Raw genomic sequence first — 12,279 nt, 5'->3', positions numbered from 1 at the left:
GTGGAACTGTGGAAGCCTAAGAAAGAAGCGGCAGAAATAGGATTGACTACCTTATTATAACATCATATGGGTTAAGGAAGAAAAAAAATAAAATTAAGGGAATAGTGGAATGCACACCTACACCAATTTGGCTCTCCTCCAGTCGTGGCGGGAGCAGCAAGGTCACTCCTCAAAACTAAGGGGGGTTACGGTCATTTCACAGAGGGACCCACCGCCACAGTTGGAAGAAAGCCAAATCGGAGGATTCAGATCCTCTACGGTCCATGAAGAGCAGCGATCTAACCGGCTCAAGCAGCTGGGCGTGACACGTGTAAAGGTAATGATCCAACGGTAAGTTTCAAAACGTTTTGGATTCTTAAAGTAAAACTGTTTGAATATGGCAAACCAAACTCAACCGGGCCGATCTGTGTTTGCCAAACCGGACCGGTCTACAACTAAACAAAAGAAACATTTTCAAAATCAGAAACCCTCCATTCTTCTTCCCTGAGCTTTCTCTTCTTCGTCCTCTGATTCTTTTCGAACCCAATTTAATCGTCAAAAGGCCAACTGAAATGCACGGCACATTCTATCAAGAACTCGGTTATCTATTTCTCACAAACTCGATCTGTCATGGGTTTATCGCCTCTCTTACCTCCTCTGGTCGGCGAAGCTCGAAGGTGGGAACAAAAATCACAAAAATCCAGATCTGGGAAACATTTGGGAGCTCTAAACGACCTTGGTTCAAACTTCTGGGTGGAAAAAGGCAAATTTAAGTCTCTAAGTCTCTCTCTCTCTCTCACAAACTTGGTGAATCTCTATTATCTCTCTCTCACAACCTCGATCTGGGTTTATCGCCCAATAAACCCAGAATTCTGTTTCAATAGATCTGTAGGATCTGAAGAGAAAAAGTTCTCCTTCAAAATGGTATATATCTATTTAAGAAGCAAGTAAAATCTCTAGAAAACGCAAGTGTTCTAAGAAGATATGAAATACATTACCTGATTAATAAAGCTCAAGCTGTTTTTATTTCTAGACCATCTAAATATATATGTCATATTTTGTAGCCACATTAATTAGCTGCTAAGCTCAATGCTAGTAACTGCATACACACAACATATGCTACATCTCTGTCTTGAAACCAGTCCTCCCTACCAGCCTCCAAAAGCCACAAATCCCATCTGCTTGTCCTTCATTTCCATCTACTTCTCATGCTCTCAGAAAAAAGGAAAAAAAAAAAGTGACTACTGATCCCCTTTTCTTACACAAGCCTGAATTGATTTGTCTGAGTCAATTTAACTTGGAAGACATCCAACTTCAAGGCAGTTCAAGTTTTCAAACCTTTGAGCTTATGGTTTCACATTAATTCTGGAAAACTTACCGTTTGGAGCAACAGCCTGAGCAAGGACATTCTTCTCATCGAGTTCCATGTTTCCAGGACAGGATCATCAAGATGCTACTCACCAAGCAAAATATTCTTACGAACACCCAGAAAAACTTATGGAATTAAATATGATGTATGCTGTTGTTGAGACAGAAAGAAGGTTGAGTAATTTACAGAACAGATTAGGTGGTTCTGAAACAAGGCACTCCACTTTAACAGGTTCAGGTTCTGGTGGAGGTGGGGACGATGAGCGCTCTTCCTGCACTTCTGGGGTTTTTTTATACTCTTAAGGCCATACCCATTTTGGGAGCAGCAATTAGATTGTTAACCACCTGCTATTAGTTTTGAGGCAAAAAAATAAAATAAAATTCATCACCTGCCAATAAAAATAAAAGATCTCCTCCAGGACCATTTCTTCAAGTAATACATACTGCAAAACTTGATCTATTTTTCAGACATGTAAATGTTACAAAGTATCAAGCCAGCCTATGTTTCATGGCTGGCTTGATACCGAGTTCTAATCTGCTTCAGTTCTAACCTGTAATTCTGAGCATAATAAAGTGCAGCAGTTCAGTCATATCCATGAGGGAATTCTCCACCACAATGCACTCAAGTAAATCTGTTGTTCCCTAGGAGAATCCAATAAGAAATATGTTAATGACAACGACTGTAGTTGTATGTATTAAAGTGAATCTGTTGTTCATCTCAACCTATTAATCTGTTGCTTCTTGCTAGCATTATGCATGTTATGTTTTTATAGTCTTTGATATATCAAGCATATATAAACATGTTGTGTTAATAACAAATTCTAAATAAAAAGGTAGAGAGGAAAAATGTTTGTATGAATCTTGATGGACTCGAACCATCATCGCCTAGGAACAAACCCAGGTGCTCTTCCGTTTGAGCTAAAGACTCACCTATCTACATAAACATGGATTTTAAGTTTTATTGAGCTGAAAATAAAGTATAGAGAACAAAACAAGCATCATTGTTTGACCAATATGGGTTTTAAGCTCAAATATATATGACTAAAGCAAACAATCAGATCAGAATCAGATGGATAGCTTCTGTAATATGACAGAATTCAGTTGAGACTAGGATTCTTGTTCTAAAATCCAATGTTGCAGAATTAGTTGATAGGGTTAAATATTATGAAACAGCAACTAATGATGGATAAAACAGTAGGAGAAATTCAGCAGTGGTAGGAGAATAACAATCTGAAATTAACACTTGAAATCAGAGACCAAACTGAACTTTCCAAGATATCACAGTAGTAAAGGATTCTAGATTTGATGGTGTAAAGGAAAGGTCCATTAGTTTTAAAATCTTGAATGAACCCAACTACTGTTCTGCGAGTTTATCACTTCTCCCAAGTAATCTTGCCAGGAAGTTGACAGCCATTTTTTGCTTAAAAACTTGAAAGTTCTCAGCATAGAAAGACTAAACCAGAACTTCTAGAGGAAGAAATGGGAGTAGAATACTGGAATTTGATTCAATTTCACTGTTAGAAGCTGCAGATGCATCATGACTTTAAACATTATTAAAACCCAGATACACTAAGCAGCTGGAACTGAGTGGAACTTAAGATCTTATAGTCCAAAAGCAAATACTAACCTTTATATCAAGGGCCTTCCTTAGTCCTTGCATAACAGCATGGATGTGGAAAGATTAAGGTTTATCTTTTAGTGGTACTTAAAATGCTTATAATTCGCAGCCAATACGACACCCATTTTATCCTTGGAAGTAGCAAAAAAGGGAATAAAACAAAGATAAAAAGGATGGAGAAAATAAATGGGTGCAAGTAAAATTCTATTCCATTCACTGTGTACTCTGTCAAAAGAGAAAAATATCCACTTCAAAGTTTAAACATTATTTTAGCACAAGTTTAGTTATGCACATGGAGGATGCAGCTTTTTCACCATTAATTACGCATATTGGCAGTTCCCATAACCAGCAAAAACAATGAAATATCAAACTAATGAAAAATAAAACATTTATAAAAAAGAAAACAAAAACAACGGTTGGTGATGCTGATGCACAGATCCAATGTGCATACGTACAAAAATCTGAAAAAAAAAAAAAAAAAGAAGTGCTCCTCTCTCCCCCTATTTGACTGAACAGAGAGTCGGATTCCAGGCTTTCGTTCCTCAGAAGAATCAGAATCAAATTCATTTATAAATATGCTTTTAAGAAACTCCAAACAACAACCAAACCCCAACCACTTAAAATACAAACAGGGTTAGGGTTTTGATTCTTGGAAAAATATACCAACAGGGTTAGGGTTTTTAGACAACCCAAAAAAAAATATATCTGTTCTCACCTTCGAGCTTTGCCGGACCAGAGTTAAGAGATACCTATTTCGACACAAGAGCCACAGGAGAAAGACGATCGAACTGGTTCACCAGATTAGATCTGCGTTTTTCGTCACCGAACTTCGAGATTCGCTGGGAAGAAGGGAAAAGAACACGGGAGGAAGAAGAGAGGAGAGATGCAGATTTCTCGGTTTGTTAGAGAATAGATTTCGCCAAGATCAACGGATTAGGAAGAGGATCTGAATCTAGGTTTTTCGTGACACAGAGGAAGAAGACGATGATTTGTGGTTTTGGCGGAAAATGGATGAAGCCAAATATTGTTGTTTTAGTTGTAGACCGGTCTTGGTCCATCAGCGGTCTAGTGATTGAAACGATTTCCCAACAACGAAATTCAAATTTTACAAAATTAACCGTTGGATTTCTGTTTTTATAGGTGTCACGGCCAGCTGCTTGGGCCGGTTAGATCGCTGCTCTTCATGGGCCGTAGAGGATCTGGATCCGTTGGTTGGGATCCGGGAGTGTAGGAGTTCATTTAGAAGGAACATCCGCAAGTACAATTACTGCACCAACCTGCATTGCAGCGTTATGCCTCGCTCTATCTCCATTAAGTCTCATGGCCATGAGTCTATGAATCTGTGATGATGTTTTGATTATGTAATGTAAGAATTGGAAGGAATAGAGGATGAGCAGAGGTGGACGGGAGGCGGAGCGGAGAATCTTACGCCTACTCCATGGCCACAGCACCAGAACCCAATTGCCCGAAATCCATGCTCACTTCCTCCGCCATCACCTCCACCAATCCAACCAGCTCCTCTCCCATTTCGTTTCCGTCTGTGGCTCCCTCCACAAGATGCCCTATGCCCACCTCGTTTTCCTCCAGACTCAAAACCCCAATCTCATCCTCTTTAACTCCATGATCAAAGGTTACTCCATCTCCGGACCTTCTCTACAATCCCTCCATCTCTTTTCCCTCATGAGAAGCCGTGGAATCTGGCCCGACCGATTCACCTTGGCCCCTCTGCTCAAGTCCTGCTCCAACCATCCCGATATCAATCTAGGCCGAGGAGTCCATGCCGAGATTGTCGCTCTTGGGTTCGAATCCCACCCTCCCATTCAGATAGGGCTTGTGGAGCTTTACTCCTGTCACGACTCGATGGAGGATGCCGAACGGGTGTTTGATGTTATGTCTCACAGAGATGTGGTTGCATGGAATATGATGATCCGTGGGTACTGCAAGAGAGGAGATGTGCAATTAGGTCTTCATCTTTTCAGTCAGATGGAAGAGAGGAGCATTGTTACTTGGAATTCCATGATCTCCAGCTTAGCACAAAGTGATCGGGACAATGATGCTCTGAAGCTTTTCCATCAATTGTGGGACAGTGGTTTGGACCCAGACGATGCAACTCTCGTCACACTGCTTCCTGTCTGTGCCCGGTTGGGAGCGTACGACGTTGGGAGATGGATCCACTCGTATGCTGATTCTAGGAAGCTTTCTCGAGATGTTGTCTCCGTGGGGAACTCCCTTGTAGATTTCTATTGCAAATCTGGCGATACGGAAACTGCTAGCAGGGTTTTTAATGAGATGCCTCGGAAAAATGTGGTTTCTTGGAACGCCATGATCTCTGGACTGGCTTTTAATGGACGGGGTGAGCTTGGCGTGGATTTGTTTGAGGAGATGATGAAGCAAGGCGTGGCCCCAAACCATGCAACTTTTATTGGGGTTCTTGCTTGTTGTAGCCATGCAGGATTTGTGCAAATGGGTCAGGAATTGTTTAATTCAATGCTAACAGAACACCAACTCGAGCCTGGGCACGAGCACTATGGATGTATGGTTGATCTCCTTGGTCGTAGTGGTTGTGTGAAGGAGGCCTATGGGTTGATTACAAGCATGCCCATGAAGCCAACCGCTGCTTTATGGGGTGCATTGCTGAGTGCTTGCAGAACTCATGGTGACCTACAACTTGCAGAATGCGCTGTTAAGGAACTCATTGACCTTGAGCCCCATAATTCGGGGAACTATGTTTTGTTATCAAACATTTATGCAGAAGCAGGCAAGTGGGATAAAGTTGAAGAAGTGAGGGTGTTAATGAGGGCGAAGAGTATAAGGAAAGCTCCAGGCCGGAGTTTGATTGGATGAGATTAGAATCTGAGGAAGTTCATTGATAAAGTCTCTGAGTTAGATTTAACAAGGAAAAATCGAGGATGATAAGTATTTAAATCTTTAGAAAACTTGTCTGTTCCTGAAGAACAGACTCAGAAGTGTCTAAATCAGCAACAAGGAAGCAAATTGGAAAGTTATACTAATTTAAGAGGTTACAATTGAAATAGTTTTGAATTATGTTTTGGGGAAGCCAGTGAGTGCTTGGACAAGGATGCAAGCAGCTTCTTATCCATGTTTCTCTTAGTTCAGAATTGATTCTGTTGGAAGCTGGTCATAACATTTTAATGGGAACCTGATGATGGGGAAAATGAGATATTGCTCCCCCAGGAATAGTAGTTTATGGCATTAATCTCTTAGAATAATGGTGTTTCAACAGTATAGAGGTCCAGTGTTCTGCCTTGTTCGGATACAGCAGGTAAAGGAAAGAAATCTTTCATGTTCCTACTTCAAGTTGTTGATTGAATGAATACTTATCAAGGATTTTAAGTGCATTGGGTTGAGGTTTATCCTTTTAACTTTGTTCTTGTGCCTACATAATGTCCCTTTGAAGCTTATAGAAGATGGAGCCTAGATCTTGTGGATAAGTAGATCCCATGGACCCTGCTTATATGTCAAATTTTAGCTCAAATAGAGTTAGCCACGTGGTAAGATAAACCTCTATAAATTAATACCATCAAGAGGGACCTCACTAAGGCATGGACAACCAAGAGGATGCATGACATACATGGGAAGTTATTAGATCTAAAATATGACCCTTAATTAATTTAGATTCTAGACTTACCTCTCTCGAATTATCACATCATCTTTCCATATAGCATAATGAGACGCATAGAAAACCTTTTGCCGTAAAAGTTCTTTTGTCCTTCTTTTTTTTTTTCCGTGTCTTTATTCTTGAAAAGGGAATTCTCTTCTCAGATATTTATCCATGTAACAATGGAAGGTTTCGTCTTCCAAATCACAAAACAAATTTGAATCATCGATTTTTATATTTTTTTAATATAAGTTGTTTCTTTTCACTCAAAGTTGGGAGAGTGCACAATAATGTCTAGAATATTGGTACATATGCATGGATATATATGGAATACATGTCAATACAAAAGATTGTAGTTGATTGAATTAGACTTTGAAATTTGGCATGTGGCTAAGTTAGATCATATCCTCTCTATCCAGCGTCAGAATGGACATATCATCTGTCTACGTGGCATAATAGATGCTTTATAATATTAAAAAAAAAAATAACAGACATTTGTGATAATAATAATTCGCCTTTCTAAATCTATTTCAAGTTTTCATTTTTCAATAGCTTATAAAAAAATTTTGCTATTAATTCATCAGGATGTAACTCCACCATTCCATATGTGCCATGTGGTAGGTACCCCCCATCCACTAGATCGAACTTGCATCCATTTTACCATTTTGCAAATAAAAATCTAAGGGTTCAAGAAACGATAGAACAACAAAGCAATGATTAATTATTATTAAACAAAATCAGGCACATATCATAATAATCTAGGCGTATTTATGAAATATATATAATCATCAAGTAGTACATAGGTTTCTTTGATTAAGCACATTCTTTAAACATAACCTTTCCCTCCAAATCTATAATAAGTAACTTATATATATATTTTAAAAGGTGACCACAGTATTAAGCCATGGAGATTAACCCTCTCTTTTTTTAACATTTCAGTAAGAGCCACAGAGATGTATACTAGAACAAGAAAGCAAAGAGGGTGATCATGGACACAGACAGATAGAGGCACATCAGGTGGGGTTTTTCACTGTATCCATGGCTATATTCATCTTGAATGTGCTCTGCAACATTGAAGTTCCCTGCAAAAACACCCCATGTAAGCTAAAAACTCTATTGAGAGTACAATTATTTTTTCTGGGTAGGATTGAAAGAACTTTGAGTATCATATATGGGAGAATGTTCTCTGTGCCGCAGCCCAGCCTGCACCCAGGCACATGGGCAGCCTGTGCAGGGGGCAGGCTGGTCATTGCACCCACCCCAATGTGTCTGGGGGCAGGCTGCGCTGCGGCACAGAGAACAGCGGCCCATCATATATATTCTGAGACTCATGGAGGTAGAGACTAAAAATTAAGTCTAGTTTTAATGGAACCTCTTTCACTGGTGTGGCCACATCCTGCATTGAGTGTAGCTCTTATGTCTTGTACAGTTGCCTTGTTGTGAAACAAGAAGTTGAATAAGATGCCATCGATGCAATGGAGCACAAGGTTTGTCTCCTCCAGGCATGGCCCATTGCAGTATTCATCGGTTGCTTCATGAGGGACACTGACGTTTCCACTCTCCTTCAATCTATAAGTTTCCTCACAGCTACTATAAATCTGTTTGGGTTTTTGTCAAGCTCAAATTCCATGTTTGATAACAAATACAAAGCTTTTATGTGCATAACTGAGTTGCGGTTGTCACTTACATATTTATTATTGAAGCACAGTAATGCTTTTGCAACAAGTTGACTTGGATCATGTTCTGTTAATTCTGCAACAAAATTTACAAACAAAACATTGAAAATTCAGAAATTAGGGCTGTGTTGAGTATGCATTTTAGAAATAGATTCTGGCCGGGTTTAGGATATATTTTGAAACCCGATTCTTCTCTATTTTCTCGCTTCAAAATGTGTTTTAAACCCAGAATTTATTCGTAGAATGCATACCAAACAAATATTAAAAAGAATCAAGGTTGGTTTCTGAATACTAAAACAGAGACAAGAAATTTTGTCTTGTGATCAAAACCTTAAATATATACACACCTGACTTGCAGCAGGAGACAACAATGGAGATCAGAGCTACAATAAAGAAACAATATTTTTGTGTGGATGGGAATGCCATTGCAGAAGAAGCTTTCAATTTTAGTGAAGTCATCTAATTTCTCATATATATAAGGAAATTATTCTTACATTAGCAAGAAAGCTGCTAATGACCAAACCTACCCAATGTCCTTTCTTTGACCAAAATACCCCCTCACTATCACTATTCTGATTTTAATTTTTTGGAGCAGCTCACTGGACAGTGAACACTGTTGTGTGGACCCAAATGCTTTGGTACTCTAGTAATCCAAGTTTTAAAAACAGGAATCCCATTGGGTGAATCAGCCGAGTCCAATCCTAAATCCTATCTTTCTGGGGTGATGCACTAATCTGGCATGCCATCAACCATCCGAGCTAACAGTTGTTTGCATAACTGACTTAACCCAATTCAGATACCCATTTTTGTTTCGAAAGCTTGAGGTAACCTGAAAAGCATTTTCTCTTTATGTTTGGTGGTAAATATAAGTTAATACCAAGGTCAATTTAGTAAATTGACCCCCACCCCACCCCATAAAGGGAGTCTAGTTCCAACTTCCAATGGATTGCTTATTTATGTGGAGCAAAAGTTGGGCAGGACCAAGTCACAAAGGTGGAGAGGCAGTTGGTGAAGAGAAGTCACCAACCATTACTTACTTTGAAACTTTATTTATTTTGGAGGAGAGGGTTTCCAATTACGCCAGTATGGGGAAATACTGGCGTAATCTGTTTGTCACACAAATGATGGTGTGGAGAATGGAATCATTCACATGGACCCAAATGGTTTGAGTATAGCAGAGAAAATAATAAATAAAATTGCATAAGAGAGAAGTAATACTCTAGCATCCATTCATTTCCCATATTTAGAGTGTCAGAAATGAAACCTAAACATTCTTTGGTAAAAATATGGTTCATCTGAAGTGTAAACCATGAAAAATCCGAATAAAGATCTAAACTAGAGCCATTGTTTAAAGGGTTTTGGCAAATCTGATATACTACTGAGTGGACAAAGTTTTCCTCCACCCTAGGACAGTTCACCCACCATCATAGGGTTCACAAACCCCTCGTAGGATTTTAGTATGTTCCAAAGTATCCTCTCGCCCGCTTCCATTCACTGTGGGTGGAGGGAGTTTGCGATTTGCATTCTATACAATGTTTCATATGCATTCTCGAAAGAGATTCTAGGTCTAGAACAAATTCTAAAAGCTGTGTTTTTTTTTTTTTACTTGGATCAGAATACATTCTAGACCCATAATCTATTTCCAGATTACATACTAAACACAACTTAAATCAACCAACATTTTAATAATAATAATCGAGACACAATAAATTTTGTATAATAGTAACACGTACCAATTTTTAATGACAGTAATCTCTGCTTAATTAAGGGCGGTTGTGCATTACTAACAGAAGGTTTCATTCATGAACAGACATGAATTTGCTCAAATTTCAAGTGCATTTACACATTATTAATCAGAATCTAATTAAAGTTTAATAACTACTATATATTCATGTGGACGTGCCGGAGTGGTTATCGGGCATGACTAGAAATCATGTGGGCTCTGCCCGCGCAGGTTCGAATCCTGCCGTTCACGTTATCCACAATTTAATAATACAAATAGCGTTTTTTAATGATTGCGGTCGGACGTTAAGTGAAAAATCTATCATTTTGTCGCTTTAAGGTTGAGTTTCTTGCAATATTTTAAGTCTATAACTCTACACCTATTGTTGAGGTCATCCTTGATAGATAAAGGCCTGAATTATGCATGTCTTTCGTCACCACTTTTGTTAAGATCATTTTGTCTTCTTGTGATTTGGTTCATTCGCTATAAATCAAGCCACTCTTCCACAATAGAGTATTCAAAAGCTTTTGTTGAACATAGTCATGTCACCTAAAAATAATTTATTGCAGTATATTATATATTAGAGCAACTCCCAAATCAACTTTAGTATGATTGTTCTGTACTTTATCTTTCATAATTTTATCACACATTCATCTAAGCATCCTCATCGCAACTACATTTAGTTTATCTATGTAATGCTTTTTAAATTATTGTCAAACAATCCACACCATACATTGTAGTCAGTCGAATGATTGTCCTATAAATTTTTTCTTTAATTTTTAAAAAAATACATTGATATCACACAACACTTCCGACGCATCTTTCTATTTCATCTATCTTATTTTTGAGAGAAAATTACTTGGACACCCCTATGGTCATTTTGTTTACGATTACTAATGTTTCAAATAATTACTTAACACCCCCTGAAACCTAATGGTGTTAGTTTGCTGTTAGTGGTTGAATGGAAAAGTCCACTTTATCCTTATCACATATTCAATAGAAAAACAGTAAATTGATAGATTTACCCCCCTTACCATCCTCCTCCTTTCTTCTTTCACGACTGAACTTGGAACTCAACGGTAAAGCAGAGAGAGAGAGGGGCGAAACCTTGGCGATTCTCTGCAATTATGAGGGGCGAATCCTCTACTGGTATCTGCAATTTTTTCTATTTCGACTTGATTACAGAGAAGAGGAACAGGCCTAAGAACCCTAGTTGTTCAATAGAGAATTGGCCATGTACTTTCGATGACTATAGCATCTGAACAAAAACTTAGATCTCCGTAGATCCTGAAGTGAACCTGATACATCCAATATTCACCGGGCCAATCAGCTGCCGCCACGTGTCACAGGACGACCCGCTCCTGAACCAAGGGGAACGAACAAGGGTCCCAGCACCAGGGCGCGGCCAGCACCCAGGCATGGCCTCACCCAGGCGCGGCCTGCACCAGGCGGCCACACCCAGGAGGCCTCTCACCCAGGCGCGGCCCCACCCAGGCGCGGCCACCACTCAGGCGCAGCCTCACCTAGGCACGGCCACATCCAGGCGCGGCCTGTCACCCAGGCGCGGCCTCTCACCCAGGCGCGGCCACCACTCAAGCGTGATCTCACCTAGACGTGGCTACACCCAGGCGCGGCCTCTCACCCAGGAGTGGCCTCTCACCCAGGCGCGGCCTCACCCAGGCGCGGCCACATCCAGGAGTGGCCTCTCACCCAGGCGCGGCCTCACCCAGGCGTGGCCACCACTCGAGCGCGACCTCACCTAGGGGCGACACACATCCAGGCACGGCCTCACCCAGGCGAGGCGGCCACTCAGGCATGGCCTCTCGCTCAGGCGCGGCCTGCACCCAGGCATAGCATCGTGGGCACAAACGTGAGGTGGGGGCCACTCACCTATGACCCGATCGTATCGCGACAGACTCATGTCACCACCAGGACTCTAGGCCACTGCTTAGAAGTCATATCATCTAGAAGGATTCAAGCACCAAGGACGTTATCACCACACACGGGTATCTATCTACCAAGGATCTTGATACCACTAGGACACTCCTCCCGCGGGAGATGATCAATCGTGATAGAGCCCCGTCACCCAGGGCCTCTATCCACTCAACGGCATAATCGCCATCAAACCGGGACTCTCCACACCGCCATACGCTACTATAAAAGGCAAGGTACACAACCCCATCAAGGGACATCTAAACTCATACTGAATAATCACTATTCATCTATTTGCGCCAGGAGATCTAACTTTGGCATCGGAGAGCCCTAGGCCGACCACACCGGTTCTCTCTCGTGACCC

At 40.5% G+C, this 12,279-nt stretch overlaps 2 protein-coding genes and 1 non-coding gene across 3 annotated transcripts; 2 read left to right on the top strand and 1 right to left on the bottom strand.

Annotated features, from left to right (window-relative positions):
* The first annotated feature begins 4,243 nt into the window (after positions 1-4,243).
* LOC122658789 (pentatricopeptide repeat-containing protein At1g09190) lies at positions 4,244-5,894 on the top strand. The gene has a single exon (XM_043853905.1). It carries the CDS (start codon positions 4,355-4,357, stop codon positions 5,807-5,809), a length of 1,455 nt encoding a protein of 484 aa, XP_043709840.1. The 5' UTR covers positions 4,244-4,354; the 3' UTR covers positions 5,810-5,894.
* Positions 5,895-7,505: 1,611 nt separating this feature from the next.
* On the bottom strand, positions 7,506-8,734 carry LOC122658791. Its single transcript, XM_043853909.1, has 4 exons — positions 8,608-8,734; positions 8,272-8,336; positions 7,957-8,182; positions 7,506-7,666 (listed from the first exon to the last, which is right to left on the bottom strand). The coding sequence occupies exons 1-4, from the start codon at positions 8,717-8,719 to the stop codon at positions 7,545-7,547; spliced, it is 525 nt and encodes a 174-aa protein (XP_043709844.1). The 5' UTR covers positions 8,720-8,734; the 3' UTR covers positions 7,506-7,544.
* A 1,419-nt stretch (positions 8,735-10,153) lies between these two features.
* Positions 10,154-10,235, top strand: TRNAS-AGA. Its single transcript has one exon. It is a non-coding gene; the product is annotated as a tRNA-Ser (tRNA).
* The last annotated feature ends 2,044 nt before the right edge of the window (positions 10,236-12,279 follow it).

Source organism: Telopea speciosissima, chromosome 4, assembly GCF_018873765.1.
Source record: "Telopea speciosissima isolate NSW1024214 ecotype Mountain lineage chromosome 4, Tspe_v1, whole genome shotgun sequence".
NCBI classification, from domain to species: Eukaryota; Viridiplantae; Streptophyta; class Magnoliopsida; order Proteales; family Proteaceae; genus Telopea; species Telopea speciosissima.
The sequence above is the reverse complement of the archived record's forward strand: the minus strand, read 5'-3'. Positions and strand labels throughout refer to the sequence as shown.

Coding starts and splice junctions, on each gene's coding strand:
- LOC122658789 (XM_043853905.1), top strand. CDS start 4,355: ATGAGCAGAGGTGGACGGGAGGCGGAGCGGAGAATCTTACGCCTACTC.
- LOC122658791 (XM_043853909.1), bottom strand. CDS start 8,719: ATGACTTCACTAAAATTGAAAGCTTCTTCTGCAATGGCATTCCCATCC. Junction 8,337..8,607: donor TGTCTCCTGCTGCAAGTCAG/GTGTGTATATAT, acceptor ATTTTGTTGCAG/AATTAACAGAACATGATCCA. Junction 7,667..7,956: donor TGGCCACACCAGTGAAAGAG/GTTCCATTAAAA, acceptor GTGTTTTTGCAG/GGAACTTCAATGTTGCAGAG.